Source organism: Lipotes vexillifer, unplaced genomic scaffold (genome assembly GCF_000442215.2).
Source record: "Lipotes vexillifer unplaced genomic scaffold, Lipotes_vexillifer_v1.1 scaffold220, whole genome shotgun sequence".
Taxonomy (NCBI): domain Eukaryota; kingdom Metazoa; phylum Chordata; class Mammalia; order Artiodactyla; family Lipotidae; genus Lipotes; species Lipotes vexillifer.
In genome coordinates, this window is record NW_006781423.1 from 545,249 (window position 1) to 571,869 (window position 26,621).

General features: G+C 44.6%; 1 protein-coding gene across 1 annotated transcript in view; it reads left to right on the forward strand.

The window, feature by feature from the left end:
- Positions 1-26,621, forward strand: part of ASTN1 (astrotactin 1) — a 343,770-nt gene that overhangs the window by 277,897 nt on the left and 39,252 nt on the right. Inside the window, exon 17 of the mRNA XM_007454743.1 lies at positions 24,580-24,848. Within this exon, the coding sequence (XP_007454805.1) occupies positions 24,580-24,848 (269 nt within the window). The remainder of the gene's footprint in view (positions 1-24,579; positions 24,849-26,621) is intronic.

The following is a 26,621-nucleotide window of genomic DNA, read 5'->3' on the forward strand; positions in this document are numbered from 1 at the left end:
GCAGGTTGCGGGGGAGCTCGGCAAAGGAGACCGTGAGGGAGCAGCCGGGAGGTGGGAGAATCAGAAGAAGGCTGTGGTGAAGAGGACAGTGGGCGGCTGTCTTGTCCTGTTGAGTGAGATTTGTAGGTCAAACATCATTGCCTTAGAGCAGTGTTCCTTTAGAGAATCCTAAAATATTATAACTGCAAAGGCCCTGGTAATATATGTGCAGAAACTTATAATTATTAGTATTTTTCATCTATCTCATACTTCTCACCACCCTGTGAAGTGCGGAGGTAGGTTACACGTTATGACCTTGTCTGGTGAAGGGTCTTGGTGAGCTGTGCTCAGTCACAGTGGCTTCACTTTGAATTGTAAAGCCCTGAAAGGCACTTTGCAAAGCAGAGCTCTGTCCCTTGGGGTATCTTCAGAGCGAGCGTGTTGTCCCAGGTCCTTGGGATGCTGAGCGGTGGAACCGTTCCCCATGCGGAACGTCTGCCCGCAGACCATGTGCTCTTGCCGGATGCCCCCGCTCCTCCCACTGGCAGACCTGTACCTCTCATTCCAAGGAGAGGAGCTGAGGCCCACAGTGTGAAGACACTAGTCTGTGGTCACACAGAGAGTGGCAGAACCAGAAGGAACCCAGGCTTGATCATTCATCATCCTTGTCTCACAGATCTGTGCATTGTTTTCTGCCTGTGCTAGAAACCGGAAGGGCTCGGGACGCTTGTTCCACTGCCTGGGTACATCTCTTTGAATTTTGGATCATCCCACAAGGCTGTCCCAGGATAAACACCCCCTCCCTGAGATTGTCCACTCTTAACAGTTTTATTATTACTAGGCGTTATCAACCTAATGGCGAACAAAATAAAGTCCTTACTCTGCCCAGCTTACCTTGCTATCCCAGTCCTGGGGAGAGAATTCCATTCCACAACTCAAGAAACACTCACTAAGTACCTACTGCCAAAAGTATATTGAATCCCAGGTCCTATGCTAAATGTCCGGAATATGCTGGTGAATAAGAGCTGGGCCCTGCGCTCGAGCTGTTCATAAAATATGTGGGAGGGTGTCCAGTAAACCAGAAATTACAATATAGTGTGATAAGGACTCTAAGAGGCTGGAGAACACTCAGCACGGAAGAGGGGCTCCTAGCCCGTAGGATTGAGAAAACCTTCCTGGCGGAAGTGTTGCCTGGGCAAAGAGATGGAAGGCGGGTGACATTGACCGGCAGCCTCTGAGGAAGGGGTATTCTAAGTAGGAAAAGGCAAGGCACATAAACACGGGGAATGAGAAAACGTGAGGGGGAGCTGGGGTGGGGAGGCCGGTATAAAGGGCCCACTGGCCAAGCCCTATCCTCCTACTTCTAACTTAAAGCGGTTTGAAGGACCTACTTATATCTTAATGTGGTTTAGGAGTTATTGAAGGATTTCATCAGAGAAAGGATATGTTCCTATTGTGCTTAGAAGCTTACATCTGGACAGTATGGAGGGTGACTGGGAGATGTGAAAACTAGAGATAGGTTGACCAGTCAGGGCAATTTTGGAGTAGACTGGATGGGAACTGCTGAGGGTCTGGAGTAAGGGGGAGGAAATGTCAAGTGTAGGATGGATGTGACAATACTTTTGGAAATATCACTAATAGGTGACTCTTTGGAGGTGGAGGATGAGGATGCGGTAAGCCATGGCAAGGCCGAGCCCTGGAAGTTTCCTAGGTAGGCATAAATGGGAAACCTGTGGCTCCTGTGGTGATTTCCCCAATTATGGAACAGCAAGAATTGAAAACTCTTCAGTCCAGACATTAAACTGAGCTGACGTGGATTGCTGAGCAGCAGAACTTTTGCTTTTCATGATAGTACAGTTTGCTTCTGGACGCTGACATGGCAGAGGATGCCAAAGGCAGCAAATGCACCTTTCTGGGGTGTCCATCCTAGCAGTATCTCCCTTTTTAGGGGCTCCTGAACTGCAGGCATGCCTCGCTGAGATGCAAGGGTGGAATGGGAAACCTACCTACTCACCTGCGTCCTTATCTCGCTAACAGCCTGCTCTTCGGCTGGAACCCTAAGTAGAGGCACCTTGAACCCAGCTCAAAGCATGATGCCAACCATTCCTTGAACCCAGCCCAGACTCAGTAGTCTGGCCTAGTGTAGGGGAAAAGGGTCAACGGTGATCTTCATGATCTCTGGGTTTCAGATACAAGTTAGTCCATCCACCACAGTAAAAATCAAAATGGTTTTTTCCCTGAAAGCCATTTGGGCGGAGATGAACTAGGACCATGGGTGAAAGATGGAGAATGAGTTGGGCGGGGAGGATTCAGGTTTCTAAAACACGCCAATGCTTTCCTGCAGCAGCTAGAAGTCATATTTCTGTAAACAGTCAGATCCTTGCCATCCCGAGCATATGTTTCCTTGTTATCCTTTAATTGGTTTTTATCTAAATTTAACACCAAGCAGTTTGTGATGGCAGCAACTGCGAGCATTAGTGTGGTACATGTCAATTCCAGGGCCGTGTGAGATGTCAGGACCTCATCCGTGCCCTCCCTCTCCTCCCCGCATCACACCAGCCCATATTAAGAAGCTGGAAATTGCTCCTCGTGCCCTTTCCTTTCTGTGTTGTCATGTTTATAGATGTCAGGTTCTGGGGAACAAAGGGAGAGGAGTAATCTAAAATCCGAATGATACCACCGGAAGCTGTGTATAACAGCAGGTGAATGCCAACAGATTGCAAGCTGGTATCAGCAGGCCCGTGATGCATGAAATCCTGCATCCCAGGAAAGGACTTCAGAAATTGTCGAAAACAACTCAGCAAAATGCAGTAATCAGGTGTTTTCAAGAAAGCCGGGGAAGTCTGTTTCTGAAGATCTTGTCTCTCTATGATGTGGAAGGAAGCAGGGTGCAACGGGAGAAGGAGGATTTGGGGGTTAAGAGACTCGGTGGCTGAGTGATTTTAAGACAAATCCTCATCTGCAAAGCAAGATAATGAGAATATTGCAGAGGATCGTCAGGACCAAGAGTGTCAAGGCTGGCAGAGCCTCTGGCCCATAGTAGGTCCTCAATAACGTAACCATTAGGAGATTTTCCAGGATGGGCTGTAGCACACTAGTCCCACAGATTTTCTACAAGACGTGAATTCCATGTTCAGATTATTTTTGACAACACTGCCTGCTATATTTCCTTCTTGGAGATGTGCAATACGTACGAGAATTTTTTTTTGGGGGGGGCTACATTGAGTCTTCGTTGCGGCATGCGGGATCATTCGCTGCGGTGCACGGCCTGTTCTCTAGTTGTGGTGTGCGGGTTTTCTCTCTCCAGTGACGCACAGGCTCCAGGGCGTGTGGGCTCTGTAGTTGAGGCGCGAAGGCTCGGTAGTTGTGGCACACGGGCTTAGTTGCCCCTCGGCATGTGGGATCTTAGTTTCCCGATCAAGGATCGAACCCGTGTCCCCTGCATTGGAAGGCGGATTCTTTACCACTGGACTACCGGGGAGGTCCCTACATATGAGCATTTTAAAGGCTTTTTGAAGATTTACCAAAAACCTGTGGAACTTTTACTCAGGTTGCTCCTTCACATCAGAGCTGGAAAATCTTTTTGTCTATTTGTTATTTTGAGTAATGCTATCAACAGATCCTAAAAACAAGTTCTATGAGATCTACTTAGAAAAATTCTGAGTTTTTAGTTATGCTGCTTCTAATAAGGGAGACGCTTTCCCTTTAAATTCCTCTCTCCAGATCTGGCACCAGATCCTCTTGTTTCTTCTGAAATACTCCCCCGGTTTACCCCTCATTCTCTGCACGTGGCTGTCACCCCAGTCTGACCCCCAGACCTCCATGCCTGCATTGTTACTACAGCCCCCTGGCTAGTCGTTGTGGTCTCTAGTTTCTCGTTCATTCAAACATTCATTCATTCATTCAGTCTACATTTCACCACCTGACTCATCTTCCTTGGCTGTTTTCATCCTTTGTGCTATTTCCTGTCTAGCTCTAGCAAAGGCTGGCTCCTAACTGTTGCTTCAAGCCTTAAATCCCTGGTCTGCTTCTTCAGGGACCCATTCAATATGGCCCTATGCTATCTGTGTAACTGTATTGCTCATTATTTTTCCAGTTAAAACCTCTGTGTCACAGAGTTAAGTTCTTTAATGGCCTCCTTGGCTACCTTCACCTCTATTTTTTTCTTCACCTTACTGCCCTTACCCTGATAATCTACATTGTCCTAACTACCTGGCCAGCTCCTCCCATTCTTCCAAACATAGACTTTCACGAAGCCTTCTGGGACTTCTCCGGCCTCAGTGATAACCCTTCTCTTCTTACGGTCTCAGCCATGTGATAGAGGACTGGTTGGATACCCTGGAGTCAGACAGACCTGGGTATAAGTTCCACCTCTTCTAGTGAGCACGCTATGAACTTGGGCAAAGTAATTAACCTCTCTGTTGCTCAATTTTGTCATCTCTAAAATAGGGACAATTTCAGCACCAACCACAAAGGTCAATATGGAGAACTGACCTCAGTGTTAACTCTTATCTGGAGATTAAGAAATCCAGTCATCCCTTCATGTTCTACAAGATGGCTTGCTGCAAAGAACCGTCCTTCCCCCTGAGACTTACAAGACTCACAGATCCTTCAAAATTCCCATTCTTTGTCATATAAATGATTAGCTCAACTGCTTGTCCCCACTGATCATTCAAAACAAAATGCTTGTTAATCAGACTTTGGTTAAACTTCCTTCCTTCCTCCAGGCTCTTGAACTCTAGCCTACCTTCAGCTTGAGCCAGTATACAGCCCCTCCTGAGAATGGGCTGGCCTCATACCACCTGCCCACATGTGGTTCTTTCTAGCTTTGTTTACTTCTCTCTATAAAAGAAAAACTCCTTTTTTCTAACTTTCGAGATGCTGGCAGACCTCATCAGAGCATTCTCCCAATTATAATTGTCTCCCCCTATTATTACAGTAGTCTCCCAGCCATGTCTTGCAATAGTCTTTTTGAATAAGGCACTCCCTACTAAGTCTAGATTTGCTTTTTACTTGACAGAATACATGGAAAGTGTTCCACAGAGTGCCAAGATGTGTAATAGAGAGCAGCTGCTATTCTTATAAATTACTGTTATTATTATGTTTTGTTATCTTGCTATCCCAGATAGATTGCAAATTCTTTGAGGTCAGCCTCATACTTTAGAGCTCTCCACAGTACCTAACACAATCCTGGGTACATAACAGAAAGATCTGGATATAGATCTTAGGTAGACGTATACTGACTAACTAATGAACCTGTCATTGAATCTGGAAGCCGACAACCCAGTGTGATCCTACGTTTGTGAACAACTCCACAGACAGTGTAAAGGATACTTTTACCTCTGTTTGGAGAAAGAAGGTGACCAAATAAGGATTGAGACTCCACCTGGGGTCATCTTAACAGGTGATGAGAGACTGTGGCAATTCCTGTTTCCTTTCCATCTTCTCTAGCTCATAAAATTGCTTTTAAACAGTAGACAGTAAAGAAACCATGTAAGATGGAATGGTTGCTCGAAATGATGAGGAGAGAAAGAAAGAGGGAAGTTAGCAACTCGGAGAGAATCATGTCTCCAAGCTTCTCATTACCTGCGGGGCCAAACAACACCTTCCGTATGTGGCTCTGGGCAACCATGGGTGGGAGTGGGAGTGGGGAGGTTGGAACAAATGCTAGAAGGCTGTTCTCTTTTCTTCAAATATGGGAGAATATTATATTCTGGACAGTAGATGTTATTAAACATTATACCCATGCCCTGCATGACTTGTGAAAATAGTGAATGTGGTGATAACAGAGATGTAAAATGAGTTTACTATGAGTCAGCCATGATAGCAAACCTCATATTCATTGTTTAAAGTATTTTTATGTTTAAATGCCCCTGGCCAAAGAAAACCTATTCATTTCACCATTCCCATGCGTTCCTCACCATCACTGGGAGACAGTATGGCCTAGTGGTTAAAAGCAAGGTTTTTGAAATCTGTATAACCTTAGTTCTCTAAGCTTCACTTTGGATATCTAGAAAAGATACAGAGCAAGGTGTAAGGATTCAATGAGATCAAGTGTAACAAAGCATTAAATTTATAGTGAGAACACCATAGATCAGGGGTCAGCAAATATGACCAGCAGGCATATCTGGCCTGCTACCTGTGATTGGATGGCCCACAAGCTAAGAATGGTTTCTCTTTAAATAAATGGAAAATAATAATAAAAAAGGAAAATAATATTTTATGACATGTGAAAATTATATAGAATTTAAATTTCAGTATTCACAAATAACGTTTGATTGGAACAAAACCATGAGTATTCATTTACGTATTGTCTGCGGCTGCTTTCACACTCAAAGGCATGATTGAGTAGCCTGCAAAGACTGAAATATTTACTGTCTGACCCTTTACTGAAAAATGTGCCGATTCCTGCCATAAGTGGTCGGTAGCTCTTGTTATTAAGGATGCTGTTATCCCTCAAGGCCAAGCCCAACAGCTCCCTCCTCAGTGAAGCCTCCCCTGATCTAACTGTCCTGATATTATCTGGTCTTTATTTGATCCTTTAAAAAAAAATCGCACTTAAATTCTGTATGTCTGTCTTATTGCCTCTATAAGGTAATATACATCCTTTGAATGTAGGGATTACACATAATTCATTTTGGTATATTCAGAAGACTTGAACAGTACCTTGTAAACAGATATTCAGTAACTTAGTATTTGCTCTATTGAACTGAGTTCCAGTTTGGGTCTTCTGATTTTGCTTGATGTCAGCCAACTTTGCGATGGAAAGAAAGTCCTGGGAGTCTGAAGACAGAAGCATAAAAAGGGTCTAAAAATATGTACACTCAAAAAAATAAATAATGGTAACAACCTTGAAATGAGTACTTACCACTATACACACAAAATTTCAGCACTGGTTACTTGTTGACAACATTGGATTCCTACTGTCTCTGAAAATACAAAATTAGATGTGCCTCAGGGATTTGGAGAAATTAAAGATGAATTTTCTTATCTATCATTTTAAAACGGTCCTAGTCTCTCAGCTTTCTTGTCAGCCTTTAAATTCCTGGCATTGGGAGAGAGGTTGTATTTTGTTAGGGGTGTGTGTGTGCATGCGTGCACATGCACTTAAGGACAGATGTTCTTTCCATTTTGTCCCTTTATTCATTTGGCATTAGACTAGAATAAAGACAAATATCCGAATTATCCTCCAGTAGACTTGTTACCGTAGGAATGAAAATTAGATACAAGATCCTATAGTGGTAAGCTTTAGAAACAGATAGAATTCATGACTTAATATATCTGAAGTGGCTTATTTTCTGTATTTCGCTGCGGGTTTTGATTCCAGATTGATACAAGGGAAAGATACCCCTGGGATCTTGCTGATAACCTAGGAGGGATTTGCTTTTTCTCTTTTCTGTGAAAATAAGAAAGAATCTAAAAATCCTAGCACTCTTTTAGTACTAATACCTAAGTATTGTAAATAATTATTCAAGACGTGGAGTGGAGGTCCTGAAATACTACCATTTATAAACCATCCACTCCATGCAAGCACCAGCCAAATAGCATTGCATTTCAGGGAGAAATATTTTGTAACTTGAAAGGTTGGTTTGGGAGATCAAAATTTAATCTTATGCCACTAGTGTAGCATTTTTATTTGAATTAGTTAAAGCTCAGCATGGTCAACAGCATCTTTTCTACCCCTTTCCCCCCTAATATTAATTAAAGAATCACCCAATTCCCAGAGAAATTGGTTGCAGCCTTGAGGGTCCCCTTGGGACGGTAGAGATGACGTCACTCTGAACAGGCTTGCCATCAATAGCAAGGATGCCTGAGAGACAACCAACCACATCTTTTTTTTTTTGTTGTTAACGCGGGCCTCTCACTGCTGTGGCCTCTCCCGTTGCGGAGCACAGGCTCCGGACGCGCAGGCTCAGCAGCCATGGTTCACGGGCCCAGCCACTCGGTGGCATGTGGGATCTTCCCGGACCGGGGCACGAACCCGTGTCCCCTGCATCGGCAGGCGGACTCTCAACCACTGCGCCACCAGGGAAGCCCCCAACCACATCTTTTGATTGATGTCATGCATCAAACCTGTACGTGGAAGCATGTTGTCATAAACGAATTATAAATTTAATGGCATCTCTTCCTTCCCTCTTCCCCATCCCGTGGGGGCTCTTGGGGACTTTGTGACTCCAGTACTGAAGCCAGTGACTCAGACATATTCTGTCTCTGCTACATCTTTTGATTGATGTCATGCATCAAACCTGTACGTGGAAGCATGTTGTCATAAACGAATTATAAATTTAATGGCATCTCTTCCTTCCCTCTTTCCCATCCCGTGGGGGCTCTTGGGGACTTTGTGACTCCAGTACTGAAGCCAGTGACTCAGACATATTCTGTCTCTGCTACCTCCTGCCAGCTCAGTCAGGCAGCTCGGGACTGTCAGAGGTCTGGACCAAATCATGGCTTTCTCAGCCTCATTTTGGGGGGCAAGTGTTGGAGCCCTTCCTCAATCCTAGTTTTATTTCCCCGCAATGTGAGGGACTTCTGATCCCTTTACTATGTAGGAACTGACTTTATAGCCACCTTGGTGGGTTGAGTTCCTGCAGACTTTGAAGCCTACTACTTTAGTCCCTGTTAACGAGTACTCGAGTATTCTGCTATCTCTAGCCCATAGAGATCCTCAGTTGGTTTTTGTTTTGTTGTTTTTCTTGAGCATCAGTTTAAAAGAAATCATTACGTATTTATTGAGTACCTATTGGGTGCCAAGACTGCTAGGCGATGGCGTAGTGATGGTGAACAATGGCTGCCATTGAAAGCTAAGATACCAGAGGCCGTGCTAAGGGCTTTGCCTATATTATCCCATTTAATCTCAGAACAGTTCTATGAGACGAGATAAGTTCTGTTATAAACCCATTTTACAGATAAGGAAACTTCAGCTGAAAGTGGTGAAGCATTATGATAACTCTCTGAGCTCTGAATTTGAACATGGGTCCTTGCCAGTTGTGGTGGGAGCCTGGGATATGACATGCTCACAGCATCCGCCTCTGGTGCTTACCCTGAGACCAGAAGGACTGCTGTACCCCTCTCTGGCCTTCCCTTTCATTTCCAGGACCAGACATCTGCTTTCCCACTTTGACTGATGGTCCAACCTCAAGGGTCCCAGAGACTCTAGCCTCCTCATAGCCCATGTCTTAATACACCATTGGGTCTGGGAGCTTCTGCTCGCTCGGTGGCTGAGTGGGGCCATGTCTGTCTGTCTGTCTGGCTGCTGGGGCTGTGACTGTTGCTGTTCCGTGTAAATCACTGCCCAGTCATTTCTTTATGGGAAAAAAAAAAAAAAACCGTGTGTGTGCATGAGAGAGAGTTAGACATTATAGGAGACCTTGGCTTTAATGGGGAAAGAGACAAGACGGTTATCTTTATTGGTTATCGTAACTGCCAACTGGGCCCTGCTACACGAATAAGAGCTTCCTTCTTCCTTGGCAGGGCCCCATGCAGAAACCACAAAGTTATGTCTTTTTAACATTTATAATTATTTTAGTATCTACTATAATTACAAGAATTCAGGGAAGTAACTGCCACTATGATTTTACATTACTTCCCTGGGTTGAACGTCATGATTAAGTTTTCCTTATGGCATTTGAATGAGATGAGTTAACGGTGGAGTTTGTTAATATATACACACCTTTTAATCATTGTCTGAAGGGAGAGTATGAGGTCTGGCTTCTACAATTGCCCCTCATTTTTTCATCCCCCTGCATGGAACTGTCTGCATAGGTGTTCCTTCCTTTTCACTTTCCATGAAATCCTTTCTTTATGAGACGAACATGCATGATTGAGTAGGTCTATTTTTGATCAAGAGTATAAAAGTTTTCTGACCTTCGTTATTATGCACCTAAAGTAAGACTGACCACACAGTGCTTTTTTCTAGCAAAATCCAGCAGGCAAGGTGACCGTAGATGGCCAGTTGGAATCTACTCCTTGTGGCAATACCCTTCCCAGGGCCAGCATGTGGTCCTCTTGGCTGGGGAGCATGCTTGGTTACTTCTAGAACAGTTCAGGCCATTGTCATCAGAGTCTGAATCAGTAGTTCTCAAATTAGGCTGCTTGTACCCTGGGGCTCTGAGAAGATGCTTGAATGGCTCCATAAACAATACAGTTGTTTATTTTTACCAAACAGTAATGATGTTAAATGCCTAAGGAGTCTATTCCTGACTTTCATCTCTTTTACATACTCGGGTTAGTTGTAGAATTTTTAAATATCTGGTGATATTTATAAAATAAATTTATAAAATAAATTACTCTTGGTGACCTCCAGCATGTTATCTGAAGTCAGAATCATTTGGTGTGCCTGGTAACATGTATATCCCCCACTCCACCCTGCTGATTTAAGGAAATACTGAGATCAGGTCACAGGATAATAGACGTTTAACATTTAGTACTGTCTATGTGACTGCACTGGAAGCTCAGGTCTAGTTTCTCCTGGACTTTTCTCTTTGCTGATCTTAATCTGTATCCTTTGACTGTAATAAACCATGAACACAAGCATTAAAAAAAAAAAAAAGGGGGGGGACATGGAACTCATTCTTCTGCAATGCTCCCCCTGCTGTGACATCCCTGACAAGCGGCTGTCTGGCATCTACAAGAACCCTGCTGCTAGCCAATGCTCGTCATCTCCGAGGCTGCCCATCCTACTTGGTGTCAGTTATAAATTAATATAAATATTGTCCTTGAAGGAATCAAGAGGCTTCCTTTAGCCTCCCCACCCTCAGGCGTAGGTTTCAAAACCTCCTCCTAGGTGTACCCAAAGCCTGTCTTCCATGCCTCTAATATCACTCCCTGTCGTATCATTATCTCCTTTTCCGTCTACTCCTCCCACCATGCACACTGGAAAATGAGCTTTCTTTTTTCTTATTTATCTGTGTACATTAGCACTGAGTACTGTACCTGACACATAGTAGCACTCAATGAAAATTTGTGGTTCAGTCAACTCAGCTCCCTCTCACTTAATAAGATCCCCCCTTGGATCTTCATTCTGCCCTCTGAGATGTACAGAATTCATGAGCTCCCTCTTCCACATGACAACCCTTCAGATATTTACAGAGAGCACTGCTAAGTCTGCTTCCAAGTCTCCCTGTATCCATTCTAACTGCCCCGATTCCTTCAGCCAGTGTTCATATGATACTGTCTCCAGGTGCCCTGGAATCCTGACTGCCTGGCCTTTCATTGGAGTCTCTCCCCACTTGTGACTCTCAATCCTAAACCAACTCAAGGCGTGTGGCTTGACAAGGCACTGTCTCTCTCCATCACCTTGGTCACTACACTTTCGTAATACAATCTAAGATATTCATGGGCTTAGCGGCCATGCTCCATTCATCGCCAGCCTCTTCATCTTGTAACCTTTGCTCTCCCGTGCATCCGGCTCTTTCCACCATTTACAAATGGTGTTGCAACCAGGCTGAGCCACTGAGTGAGCACTGTCTCTCTCCATCACCTTGGTCACTACACTTTCGTAATACAATCTAAGATATTCATGGGCTTAGCGGCCATGCTCCATTCATCGCCAGCCTCTTCATCTTGTAACCTTTGCTCTCCCGTGCATCCGGCTCTTTCCACCATTTACAAATGGTGTTGCAACCAGGCTGAGCCACTGAGTGGCCCACACAAACCAGTGTGGGTTGAAGCTCTGGGTGAAACCCCATCTTATAATGAGAGTTTCATTAAGTTTGGACAGGCAGCTGCACAGACCAGAGAGTCTGATAAAGAGAGGGCACAGGTTACTGGGAGATGAAAAGAGCCTGGTCCACTCAGTGCATTTTAAACTCAGGAGGACCAAGAGGTGTGGGACTTGTGTGGAATCCAAAATCACCATCAGGAGGCACAGTCTATTTGAGCTCAGAGCTCCAAGGAGCAGGAAAGCAGTATAAATTTCAGTGAGGCAAAGCTAAGTGGTAATGGACTTTAAGTCCTCTCATACATAGTTAATTTGCAGAATAAATTGGTCAGGGCAACAAAAGGATTTAACACCCAAATTCATTTGCAAAACAGAAGCTAGATGAACATCGAGAGGAAAATGGAGACCGTTACAACATTCCCTTGCCGGTTGGAGTAGTATTATTATTGAATAATATTTTTATTAAAAATTTCTAGACCATTTGGTAGTTAAAGATATTTATAAGTGAGTCCTTGCAGCATCCAGCAAGGCATCAAATCTCTCGCTGTGGAGCCACACGAGCCCCGAAGACTCCCACCTGCCCTGGTAACTCAGGTTAGCATCCCGAACACACACACACACACACACACACACACACACACACACACTCTCTCTCTCTCTCTCTCTCTCTCTCTCTCTCTCTCTCTCTCTCTCTCTATACACAATGTACTGCCGAGTTTTTGTAATGTGGAGACAAGGCAAGTAATAGTCATATGTCAGTTTTACCCATTTCAGAATCGTCACAGGGTGTCCCCAGACTGTGCTCCTCTTGTCCAGGTTTGAAGCATCCCAAACACACACACGCACACACACACACACACACACACACACACTCTGTACACAGTGTACTGCCGAGTTTTTGTAATGTGGAGGCAAGGCAAGTAATGGTCATATGTCAGTTTTAGCCATTTCAGAATCGTCACGGGGTGTCCCCAGACTGTGCTCCTCTTGTCCAGGTTTGAAACGAGAAAGAAAAGAGGTGACGAGGTAGGAGCTGGAGCCAGTAGCAGAAGAGATGGAATCAGTGGAGTCACAAAGAGAATGTTGCTGGGCTGATGGTCCTGGCAAAGTTAAAGGTGCTCATGGGCACCCCCAGCTGAGAAATAACGCCACGTGGTGAACAAAGGGAATCGTCAGTTTCACTCTGTGGATATGGCCAGAAGCTCACAGAGGCCCCCAGTGGAGCCCTCAACATTAGCAGAGGCCAAAGCTGATGCAGGGAGCTCCCTGTTCTCTATACTCTCTCTGTTTCTATTACAGTTTTCTCCCTCTACTTGACCCCCAGCTATTCCCCTGTGTTTTTCTGGCTCCTTCTTGGGGAGCACCAGGAAAGAGGGAAGGCACCAGCTCCTGAGTGGTCTGGGGGTGCACACTTGGCTTCTCATCTCAGCCTTCCAGACTAGAAAACAAGACTGGGGGGAAAAGCCTTTAATCTCCAGACAGAGGCACAGAAAGTTCTTTCCTGGTGGCCCCGCTGAGCTTGCCCACTCCTCACATGGTCTTTCTGCTAATGGAGATTTGAAAATAAGTAATCCCGGAGGTGTGCCTCATTTTCACCTCTCTCCCAGCCTTGTCCTCCCTCCCACTCCCTCTCTCCATGCTGCTCTGTCTGTAACAAATCAGCAGGGATAATCTACTGCAGCTCTGCACATCTGCAAGGCTGTGACTCTGAATCTCTATGTCAGGTTTATTTATTTATTTGTTTGTTTATTTTATTTATGCTGGTTTGGAAAAAGCTTTAATGCAATGGATAGTTATTGGAATAATAACTACAATAAATTTAGTATCAAGCCAAGAAGATATTAACTTTTTTTTAAAATTATCTTTACCATTTGGAATCACAAGTTGACTTTTCAAAAAATAAAGAAAATGGATAAAAAAAATGATACCATGCATTGTAAGCTATAAGATGTGTTGTTATCATCAATAATCTTCAAATTGATAATTATACTTAAAAAAAATGTCTGGCAATGATCATCCATTTCACAGAGAAATCTACCTTATGATGGAGTTTGGAGAGGCAAGAACAATGAGTTAAGGGGACAACCTCTGTGGCCCAGGTCCCTTTGGCCTGTTCTCTTCCCTACCAGGAGGAGGTACATGAGAATCATCAGCTGGCCTGTGGATGAGATGGGGGACCCTGATGCCATTGAGATTTAGCCAAAGTAAAGGGCTTCAGGGCTGGTTCTTGATCCTCTGAGGCCTTGGGGGCCATCTTCAATCTGGCTGCGCACAGCTGCGGCTGGGCTGGGGACGCTGATGGAGCTGGAAACTTCTTTCCTCTTCCCATTGTGCTGGGAGGAGGTCAAGGGGCTGGATGGCCAGCCCCCAAATGGCCAGCCAATGCATCGTCACTGGCTGTGGGGCAGGGCAGGGCTGACTGTCAGTATCACAGTGTTAGAGGCTATGGCCGCTCCAGTGGGTTGGATAGTGTCCCCCCAAAATCAGTGTCCATCTGGAACCTCACATTGTGACCTTATTTGGAAATAGGGTCTTTGCTGATGTAATTTAGATGAGGTCATCCTGGATTTAGGGTGGGCCTTGTGTCTTTATAAGAGAAGGCAGAGGGAGATTTGGACACACAAACACACACCCAGAGAAGAGGGCCAGGTAACACCTGAGGCCAAGATTGGAGTGATGCAGCTATAAGCCAAGAAACACCAAGGATTGCCAGGAGCCACCAGAAGCTAGAAGAGGCAGGAAGGATCCTCCCCTAGAGCCTTCAGAGGGCCTGTGGTCCTGCCAACATCATGGCTTTCGACTTTTAACTCCCAGAACTGGAGAAATAAATTTTTGTTGTTTTAAGCCACTCATGTGGTGTCATTTGTTATGGCAGCCTTAGGAAACGAAACAGGAAAGATTTGATATGAACAAAAAACTTGGCCATCCACCGAGAGTCACATGAGAGGCATTTGGTGAATAAAGACATGAGACTGTAACAGGCAAATGAAAAACTGGAATCATATAAACATTATAAATGTGGGTGTTACAAAAATAAGCTCAAAATGGATTAAAGACCTAAATGTAAGGCCAGAAACTATCAAACTCTTAGAGGAAAACATAGGCAGAACACTCTATGACATACATCACAGCAAGATCCTTTTTGACCCACCTCCTAGAGAAATGGAAATAAAAACAAAAATAAACAAATGGGGCCTAATAAAACTTCAGAGCTTTTGCACAGCAAAGGAAACCATAAACAAGACCAAAAGACAACCCTCAGAATGGGAGAAAATATTTGCAAATGAAGCAACTGACAGAGGACTAATCTCCACAATTTATAAGCAGCTCATGCAGCTCAATAACACAAAACAAACAACCCAATCCAAAAATGGGCAGAAGACCTAAATAGACACTTCTCCAAAAAAGATATACAGATTGGCAACAAACACATGAAAGAATGCTCAACATCATTAATCATTAGAGAAATCCAAATCAAAACTACAATGAGATATCCTCTCACACCAGTCAGAATGGCCATCATCAAAAAATCTAGAAACAATAAATGCTGGAGAGGGTGTGGAGAAAAGGGTACACTCTTGCACTGCTGGTGGGAATGTGAATTGGTACAGCCACTATGGAGAACAGTATGGAGGTTCCTTAAAAAACTACAAATAGAACTACCATATGACCCAGCAATCCCACTACTGGGCGTATACCCTGAAAAAAACCATAATTCAACAAGAGTCATGTACCAAAATGTTCATTGCAGCTCTATTTACAATAGCCCGGAGATGGAAATAACCTAAGTGTCCATCATCAGATGAATGCATAAAGAAGATGTGGCACATATATACAATGGAATATTAGCCATAAAAAGAAACAAAATTGAGCTATTTGTAACGAGGTGGATGGACCTAGAGTCTGTCATACAGAGTGAAGTAAGTCAGAAAGAGAAAGACAAATACTGTACACTAACACATATATATGGAATTTAAGGGGAAAAAAATGTCATGAAGAACCTAGGGGTAAGACAAGAATAAAGACGCAGACCTACTAGAGAATGGACTTGAGGATATGGGGAGGGGAAGGGTAAGCTGTGACAAAGCGAGAGAGAGGCATGGACATATATACACTACCAAACGTAAGGTAGATAGCTAGTGGGAAGCAGCCGCATAGCACAGGGAGATCAGCTCGGTGCTTTGTGACCGCCTAGAAGGGTGGGATAGGGAGGGTGGGAGGGAGATGCAAGAGGGAAGAGATATGGGAACATATGTGTATATATAACTGACTCACTTTGTTATAAAGCAGAAACTAACACACCACTGTAAAGCAATTATACTCCAATAAAGAGATAGATAGATAAATAAATAAATAAATAAATAAATGTGGGTGTTAGACAATGCACACACAAATTTATTACAATCGAAGATAGGGAGTACCTACAGAGTACCAGGTGCTGGGCTCTAGGGATGCCGGGATGAGCAAGTCCCACCCTGGAAGTGAGTGGGATGGACAAGACGTAAAACTAAACTCAGTCTGTTACAGTGTGGTAGGTACCCCTCTGGACACCCACAGGCACTAAGTACCTTCTGCTAGGGATGATGGGAGCAGAGTGGCATATATATATATATATATATATATATATATATATATATATATAAGGATGGAAGGTAGGGACGAAGGAAAAGGGGAGGGAGGGAGGGAGAGAAAGAGAGAGAGAAAGAAAGGAAAAGGGAAAGACATTTTTAGGGTGTGGTGTTGGGACAACGATGGTATTCACTGGGTCTCCCACAGCCCACAGACGTTTGCACTAAGTGCGCCGTGCACGTGCTTCCGGACAATCCCCCTGAGCCACTCAGGCTTCCTGGCCTGGCCTTTATGATGAATCCTAATGAGGCTTTGGGTTGCAGCCTTGAAGAATTGCAGGCAGTCAGAGAGTAGAAAGAGCTAAAAACCTTTTGCTTCTTTCCATCCCTGTGTGTTTGTTGAATGCTTATCAAGTGCAGGGCCTGGGTGAGAGCCACAATGCTCCAACAAAACAGAGGCAGCTTCTTGCCCACTGGGGACGAGCAGTCTAGCTGATTAGAAGAGCTCATTTTTGTAGTAAAAGCTTAGGGCTTCCCAGGAATTCTTGGATTTTATTTTTGTTCCTCTTGAGACGCATGGGCTGTTTAGAGATGCATATTCAGGCATCTTTAAAGTGGTGGTTGCATCACTGGGCTGTCTTCATATTTTCCTTTTCACACTAAGTTTAAGATTGAAAAGACGTCACTTTTTTTTTTAGCACTTGGGGTCACTGCTAGACAAAGGCTATCTTTGCATTTTTATTGATTCCTTGGTAGAGGCTGCTCTCCTGCTATTTCTTGGACTCAACCTCTCATCCCAAAAGGAACATCACTATTACTGACCAAAAAGAGGCTGACAGAGGCTTTGGCCAATTTGTCAATTTGTTACGAAATTAAAAATGTTCCCACATCAAAGCTGACTAACAGCTTTTGGCAAGGACAAAGCACTGCAGCTACACCAAAACTTCAGTTTCACATGAACCTACTGAACCAGGAGCCTCAACCAGGCAATTATTTGTTTGACAACATGCCTATTAAGAGGGGGGCAATCTTCAGAAAATGTAACCTTATGTTATTGATCCACTTTTTAAGAGCTGTTTGGGGACGAGATACCATTTTCTTTCTGTCTCCTACAGCTTCCACATCTGCATGGTCATAACTGATGAACAAAATCATCACCTGCAGGTGCCTTGGGGAAAGGTTTAATTCTGTTTGGTAGGCAATGCTTCATGAGTGAGGCAGAAAATTGGAAAACAACATTTTTAGAGAAGAAAAATGTCAACAAGAACTGGAGGAAAACTAAGCATTTTCTGCTAAGTACCAGTTAAAGAAAACATTTAATTTTCCAGAAGACACCTTTTCTTGAACGTCCCATTAATGGTGCTTTGCTGAGGTGCCCAGTGGGTATTTGATGACCACTGACTATTACACTGGACTTCACCACAGCCAGAATGCTATTCATGCTTATAACAAAGACCATCTGATCTGCTGTTTCCAGAAATTTCTTGAAGGAATACCAAAGAACTAGAGCTGAAGTGTACACTAACTTTAATATTTTTTTGGTTTACATTACATCCCTGTATCTTATTTATTTTATACTTAGTAGTTTGTACCTCTTAATGTAACTTTAATTTTCGAGGACAAAGGATACATCCTGACAAAGGATTTTTGTTTTTTAATTGTGGATTTATTTGTAAGAAAGGACAAGAGTATAAACTCTCTGGAATTGGGAGTGTTTCCGAACATGTTGGATAGTTGTCTAGTATTTAATCCCAAAAGAAAGATGTGCTTCCTCTGAGCTAATGGGTAGTGAGGAATGTGTAGTGGGAAAGGTGGATGGGCTCCAGTGTGCAGGCTGAGACTGGGCAGAGTAGAAAAAGTGCAAAAGGCATGGTTCTCTGTGTCCGTCCTTGGGGTCTAGAGTGCCTCTCTCCCTTGCTGTCACACTGCCTTGTTTGCTGGTGAAGTGGTCCACACAATGTTGAATCCCAGTACAGTGCTATCGCTCAGCTCTCAGAGCTGCCTAGAACCCCACAGCAATGTACCTCCACCTCAGCTACTGGTACCCATGGCCCCCGCAGGCCCAGGACACCAGTCACGGCCTTTTGACACATTGTGACATTAGTGACCACAACTTTCTCACATTTTCTAGTCACAGGAGAACCACTGTCTGCTCTTCAGCGCCACAGTCGGCTACCCCTTTTCTTAAGCTTAAATCCTTAAGTCCCAAGGTGATTACCCAGTGCACATTAATAACCTTTGAGATATGTGTGTATACTTTCAAAATTTGCAAAATGTATTTTTGCAATATTATCTCAAATCTTTGCAACCAGAGTATCTCTGACCAATTCCCATTTGTACATGAAAGTAGTGGAACTCACTCTGAGTTGATGTCTCTCTTTGAAGAAAACTAGAAAATCTCAGAAGAACCCAGGACAGCAAGGTGAGAAATGAAATTAAACCCAGCCTGTCTAGTTAGTATTTGCAGAACACAGGGAGTAGTCACTTTGTATACAAATCATTATAAATGATTTATTAGTTGGACAAACATTGGTAGGCATTCCATAAATATTTGTTTAATGAATTGTCAAATGCATTAGTTACATTACATGTTAGGCACTGTGGGATATTATGGTGGTGAACAAGACATAATTTCGTCCTTCAAGGAGCCCATCATTTGATGGTGTGGCTGGCAGCAGTGTAGGTAAGTAGACAGGCATTGTGAGAATCATTAATTTTAGAGAGTACTCACTATGTCCCAGCTCCGCTAAACTCTCTGCATGGATTTTATCAGTCCATCGTTACCACAGCCTTACTAAATCAGTTGTTATTATTATCATCTCCATTTTATGTATGAGAAAGCCCAGGCACAGAAAGGTTAAGGAACCGCCCCCAAATTACACAGCTAACAAGTGGTAAGGTCAGAAATCAAGCCCAGGCAGTCTGACTCAGACCTTGCAGAGAAGTGGATGGCTTGGGGCAGGTAAAGTACATAGATTTAAGGTTGATTGGGAGAGCAAGAAGGAACCCACAAAGAAGCCAGGATTTCTGGCTCGAGCAATAGGGAAATTGATGCCCTTTCCTGAGCAAGGACCTATGGAAGGAGGAGCAGGTTGCTGGGAGGGTGTGGAGACATGAGGACTGCAGTTTGGGACACGTTGAGTTTGAGGTGCCTATTGAACGTTCAGATGGATTTCCAAGCAAGCATATTAAGTACTGTTATACTTGGGGAAGCAATCCCAGCTAGAAATGTAGCTTTGTCTGTCGTCAGATAACGTTTTCTTTTCTTTCTACTTGATTGCTTGAAGCTTTGGTAAGGGGCTAGAGACTATTTACAGATGCGTTGGCTTTATTCTTTACGTTTGACTTGTTCTTAAAATTTAAATCTATGGTCATGACTTACTATATTCACTCCCCTTTTCTCTCCAAAAAAAAAAAAAATATATATATATATATATATATATATATCCATGGATATATAGATAGACATAGATAGAAAGAGATATGGAAATGGATATATACACCTAAACCAGGGAAAGGAGTTTCAAATACGAAGAAGACACAATCCCTGCCCCCAGAGCCCCCGTTGTCTCCTATTGAGGTGTAGAGAGAAGTGGCCGGGTCACGCCCTATCCACTTGTCCTTGATTATGAATCCATCATATTGTATTTTGGTCAAGGTCTCAGAAAGTGTGTCTCATGGCAGGTCTAGGAGTTCAATTTAAGGCCATCCAGAGCGACCTGACCCTCTCTGTTTCCAGACATAACTAAACACCCTAAGAGGCTGATTTGACCCTGGGTGCATGGGTGGAAATGTGAATTCGGGTAACTTCAGGATTTCTGGTGTGAACAGGAGTAGACTGGGGTGGGGGGAGTGGGAGTGGGGGTAGGTCATGGAGATCAGGGTGTCTGTGGGCTTCAGGGTACAGTTCACTATGGCTGTGCTTCATTTACCCCATGTCAAGCTTTCTTTCCTGTGGGTCCTAAGCTGTCTCCAAAAGCTGGGATCTGACAAGTTTGCATTTGATTTTTTTTGGCTGCCTAATGAACTGCCTCTGTAGTTCTAGCTGTGATGTCATTAGCATCTCATTGCCTTGGGCACCAACTCAGGAGAGAGATTCTTAAGCAGTCCCAGAATCCTACAGGAATGGTACCAATTTACTTCATAACAACTAATTCACCTTCATGACCTGTCAGTTTCCAGCAGCAGAGCATACCCTGCATGAAGATGGTCAGTCACTTTTATCATCCTCCTATGCTCCTGAGTCTAGATGGGTCAATATGTACATGCCTAAGGCCACAGGCACATCCACAAAGAGATTTTGAACACTGAGGATGCCAATAATCTCATACCACAGTATTCTATTGGGGAAATTCATCCACTGTGTGCTGTAGGATACAGATTTAGCCTAAAGCAAATGGCATTTATTTATAGCAAACTGTATTTGCAGAATGCTTTGCAGTTTTGGGGTTGTTAACGACATTCCAGGTTGGCTGTTCTTCTACTTGTAAGAAAGCTAAGTGTGATGAGGACCCCAAAGCCTCCCCTGAAAGCAATAGGGTGAATTTTGCAAACGGGGCTGAGTGGGGGGGGAGCACACTTGGGTATTCTTGGTCAGAAGTTACCTTTGTCAGTTATATTCTTTTAAGACCTTAATTGTAGCTTATTTTTGTCCAGAAACTGTGTATTTGTTGAAATAGAATAATCATTTTATTAAGAAACAAGATAGTATCTCAAATTACTAGAGCATTTCTACCCAGGATCTAGAGGGCAGAAGAGAGACGAAGTAAGAAAGGACTGTCATCAGAGTGGACATAGGAGAAGGTGGCCATTGAACCATAAGGAAATACGGCAAGAGACTCTTCCCTCCACTCTTCACACACAGACCTCGCCACCACCCACTCCAACACTGAGCTGGGGGTTAAAAGCAAATGTCAAAGCTCAGACTCTCCTGAAGCTTTTAGGTTTGAGCTCTTTCACTCCCCACGGACACATTGGTTATTGGTGCTCTCTTTGGGCAAAGGGAGATTTATCTGGGCTTTCACCACTGGACTCCATCATTATAAGGAGTATTTCCCGATCGTATCTTTAATGGCGCATGGAAAATGCATTTTCTTTTTGAAAAATCTCTCTCATACACACAAATCTATTCTTCGCTGGAGCCTGAATAGATGGCTTTGGGGAGTTAGCTGCTCATTACTTCTGTGTAAATCTCGCTCCTCTCTAGACAGCTCCATCCTGCATGATGAGGGGACCAGAGGGGCAATTCGTCTTGGCCTCCAGCAGGGCCTGCTGTGTATGGGCCTGAATATTATCAGGAGAAGGAAAATACAATTCTGATGAAAACAAGAGTTTGGTGGCCTCTCACCGTCTTCCACTGTAAACCCCTTCCTGTGCTTCTCTACGTCCTAATCTTACACCAATCCAGGGCTGAAGGATACTGAAGGGGATTAGTTGCATCTTGATTTTAATTGGGAAAGCCAGAAGATGGAAGCAAGGGGAGCAGCCCCTCAAATGTTTACAGCGATTACAAACCTTAATGATGCAGCGCTGGAGGGCAGGGAGGCTGTCAGCTCGACTGCGTTTGGGGTTGCAGTGCCCTCTCGTGGCCCAATTTGTCTGTCAGATGGTGCACCCTAAGTGATGAATGGGCAGGGGTTGTATGTCTTATATACGGATATGTATGTAGGGTGTGGGGGTAGTTTCTGGGCGTTTGGGGAGTGAAAGTGAGAGAAAAGAAATCTGGTGGTATATTATTTCCCTCTTTAAGTAAACTATACTCCATGTGAAGGATATGGAGGGGGATTTTTTTTTTCCCCCTGTACGCGGACCTCTCACTGTTGTGGCCTCTCCCGTTGCGGAGCACAGGCTCCTGATGCACAGGCTCAGCGGCCATGGCTCACGGGCGCAGCCGCTCCGCGGCATGTGGGATCTTCCTGGACCCGGGCATGAACCTGTGTCCCCTGCATCAGCAGGTGGACTCTTAACCACTGCGCCACCAGGGAAGCCTCTGGAGGGGGATTTTTATTTTCCCTTTAGAGTTTTATTTTCCCTTCCTTGTGTCTCTCACAATTATGTCTCTCACTCCATATTTTTCTCCTTAGGATAAGTTTTATGGATTTGTTTTACTCAGCTTTTTATTATTTGATTGAAAGGAAATTGTACCATGACTCTTTTTTTTTTTAAAGTAGCCAGGAGTTATTTTTCCATAAGTTTAATTTCTGTGGTACCAAAGTGGCCACACCGGATTGATCACGCCTTTTCTTTCCTCTCACAGAAGTCATTTTAGAACTGATATCACCATCTAGTGGTCATTTCATAGAAATGTTTCTCGCAGCCTCTTGGTTGAATACTTTCTCAACCAGGAGGTTGAGATGACATGTGGATGGATAATGAAATGCTTGTGAGGGTCAGGAGGGCCAGCAAGAGACCCTCCAGTTCCCCGGCAAGGCTTGCACAGTGAAATGTTTTAAATCTTATCTTGAAAAGAAGCATGGTCTCTTTACTGATTTTTTTTTTTTTTCTTCATTTCCTTTCTCAATGAACGAGGGCCTGTTTTTCTAGAAATCACATCACAGTTGCAAAGCTCTCACCCCACCCCTACTTATCGCAGCTCAGTTCATACAGCCTGTCGAAGAAGATTGGAGGCCTGGCCAGGGGCTGGGTGAGGAGAGTCCCGCCAGGTCGTGGCCGCTTTACAGACCCTCCCAGTGGGGATCACTGAGTTTCATGAGCCTGAATGTCAATCAAGATGTACACATGGCTTGGAGTTGACTCTGGGGCTAGCTGGTGTGGGCTTCTGGACTTCCTATTGGAGGCCATCATTCTTGGTTTTGGTGTGTGCTGTTATGCAGTTCTCTTATAACCTAGCAAGGGCTTGAGCTCAATCTTTGATCCGTTATTAAACGAAAGGCATGTGTGAAATAAGTTATATTCCATATTTATAGTTTCTAAGTGAGCCTTTGCCTTTGCACACAGAAGGAATCTGGTGTCAGTGGAGCTGCTGGTAAAAATGTCTCACCTGCACAGTGATGATGCTCATGTGGGAAACAACAGTGCTGAAATGCCTCTGGACACTTCCAAACGGTCTTACATTACATCGCGAACAAGGGGAGGATAACAGTGCTCCCTGAGCCCCATCAGAGGGAACTCTGCTATGAAGTCGTATCTCACAATTACCTTCTGGAACCACTTTTCAAATCCTTCCAACCGGTTTCCCCAAAGATCTGGTCCCTCAAGCTCGGCACTCTTGATGAGCCTGAGAACCAGAAGGAACATTCTGTGTCTGCCTGTTGTTTCCAAAAGCCCAGCCGTCTCCCTGAAATTGTTTCATGTTCGGGCATCCACCTGTGTACAAAGGACCAGGGATCTCCTAAGGAACCCAAAGCTTTTTGTTAGCAGATTCTACTTCCATCTTTCTTTAGACTTAATAAATTAAATGAAAAATTGTGAAGGCTTGGAAGAGAAATGTCAAGCAATTTCTTCCATAGGGAAGAACTCTTCTGGTAGGCATTTCCAATGTTTGTCACCAAAAATAAATCAAGAGCTTCCCCAAATACCTTTTACTCATCAATCAAGGGCAATGTGGACCCATCTTTCAGGCTTTGTAGTGCAAATCTTTTTGAAAAAGTCAAACTTCCCTCTGTATCTTTAATACATTGATTAATAATGAAGCAGAGAAGTCCTGTTTTCCCTATGACTTAACGGCTTTAGGATCAGACAAGACTGGATTCAAATTTCAGATCTCACTCTATACTAGCTGTGTGATCTTGAGGCTCTTGGCCTCACTTTCCTCATCTATATAATGGGTGTAATGATAGAGCTCATGTGGAGAGTTGTTATAGGGGTTAAGGGAGATATTTAACAGATCTCACTTTCACTGTACAGACTTGATAAATCTTACTGATAGTTATGATTAAAACTATGATGATGATGCTTCAACATGCACTAGCCATTGTGTTTTGTGCTCTAAAAATAGTTGGCTGTTTATTTATAACCCAATGCTAGAGGTAGGTATTATTAATATCTTCATTTTTGGATGAAGAAAATGATTCATGGAATAATCACTGCTATTATTGTTTATATTATTGATGACAGCCATAAATCCTGCACAGATACAGCAGAAGCATCCGTCTGAAAGGATCCGTGGCGCTGATGATTCTCAGAAAGGAAGAAAACCTGGTCTCACATTTGGAAGGCTCATTTCCAGCTGTGTGGGTTTCTGGGAGGATGGGTTCCCCACGTTGAGTGGGATAACAGCATCCCATTCTTACCCCCTCAGAGTCATTTTCTGACCTCTCAAGGACTTGAGTCCAGCACTCAGGGGCCACGAGGCCATGCAGGTCCCTGCTCTTTCACCTCCCTCACTGTTCCTTTTTATTTTGTGTCTGGCAGGCAACTCCCCATCCGACGAGTCAGAGGAGCGGGAAAGAGACCCCAAGGTGCTGACATTCCCAGAATACATTGCCAGCTTGTCAGAGTCTGGCACCAAGCGCATGGCGGCTGGAGTCCGCATGGAGTGCCAGAGCAAGGGACGGTGCCCCTCGTCCTGCCCCCTGTGTCATGTGACATCCAGCCCTGACACCCCTGCCGAGCCAGTTCTGCTGGAGGTGACCAGAGCAGCCCCCATCTATGAACTGGTCACCAACAACCAGACGCAGAGGGTAAGAGGCCTGGGACTCGGGGTTCAAGGTGGCATCAACAGCAACAGAGGGCTTTCCAAATGGCCTGAGGGGGTGACAGGGTCAGCTGAGCTCAACGCTACAATATGGAGAGTGAGACTTTTTATTTAACTACTCCAGCCACCTAATTTGCTTAGATTTGCATTTTTGCATATTAAATCAAATCAATGCATCTGCAACACCCATGGTGATGACTCAGGAGTCACCGCTTGGCATTTGTACAGGTCTTTGAGCAACAGGGGCTGGAAGGAGGAAGGGAGATAAGGAGGCATAGCAATCATAGTCACCAAAGCTTTGTTCAGAAAGCCTCAGGGGGTGGTCGTGGGAGGGGACTCAGCAGTACCACCCCATTTTTGGCCCGGCAGGTGGGCCAGCTCCCCTAACTGATCCAAGACTGGGTCAGCTAGGCTAGAAGGAGCACATTAGGTACAGATCCCCAAGGGAAGGATCTGCCCACCTTAGTCTGGAGGGGGTTGGTTTTCTGCCCCTCACTCTGACTCTTAAGAACAAAACTCCATGTCCATGCAGATCTTTCTGCCTTATATTATGCAGCTGGGTCATGACATTTCCCAGCCACTCCTCTTTTTCCTCTGCCCCTCCCTTTCCCAAGGTGCTAGCAGGAAATGAATGGATCCAAAAGGGTAAGCTAAATACATGCAGCAGAGGCAGTGACTTACCTCATTTCCTAGCTCTCTGATCTTCTCAAGGACGTTAAGAACAGAGCGGGTCAAAACACAGACAACAACGACAACAATGACAAAAATAGAAAACACAAAAGCTCATGGTGGGGGACTTCTGAGACTAGGCAAAGCCACTTTGGGGAAAAGATATAGTAGAGTCACAGCAGTGAGCTGCTTGCCTGCCTGAGAGGTGTGTCTCTCCAGGTGGGGTGATAATTGCTTTCTCTTTTCTCTTTCAAAGGACACCTGGTGCATCACAGTTTGTTTCATAGGTGATGCTCAAACCAACAGGAGGGATTTTGCACGTGTGTGTGTTCCTCTCGCCTCTCTGCCTCTGCTACAGATTCTTCATTGAGTGTTTGAAAATAAGGTTTTTCACAGGAACAAAAAAGATAAATTGTTCCTTTGGCCTTCAAATTTCTCTTCACTCTGATAGAAGTGGCAATGGGAAGAGAAGTGGGAGAGAAGAGACCACTGGAGGCGGGCTTGAAAGGATGATGAGAAGGAGGGGCTTCTGTCACCATGGAAACCCCAAAGCTGCAGTGCTTTTAATCCAATGCCCAGCCCTCCCCTTACATGTCCCACTCTGTCTTCTGTGACCACCCAAGGCTGCTTCTCTGAGCACCCCAGGAGCTCCTGTGCACTTGCCTGGGAGCAGCAGAATCGGGGAGCTCACGCATAGGACCATCCTATGGGACAGGGCATGCGAAGCTGCAGACAGGGAAGAGCTTGGCGGGAGAGGGGTGCCTGGAGCCCCTGCTTCCTGTCGGGCCAGTACCAGCAGAATGAGGACGCTGAAGAAGTCTTGTCTTCAGCAGCGCCCCTTTCTGGATCCCCTGCAGAATTTAGCCCCTCTCTGTCCCCTACACTGGCCTTAGGAGAGTGGTTGAGAGATACCTCCCATCTGGCCATATATATATATATTTTTTGTGGTACGCGGGCCTCTCACTGTTGCGGCCTCTCCCGTCACGGAGCACAGGCTCCGGGCATGCAGGCTCAGCGGCCATGGCTCACGGGCCCAGCCGCTCCGCGGCATGTGGGATCCTCCCGGACCGGGACACGAACCCGCATCCCC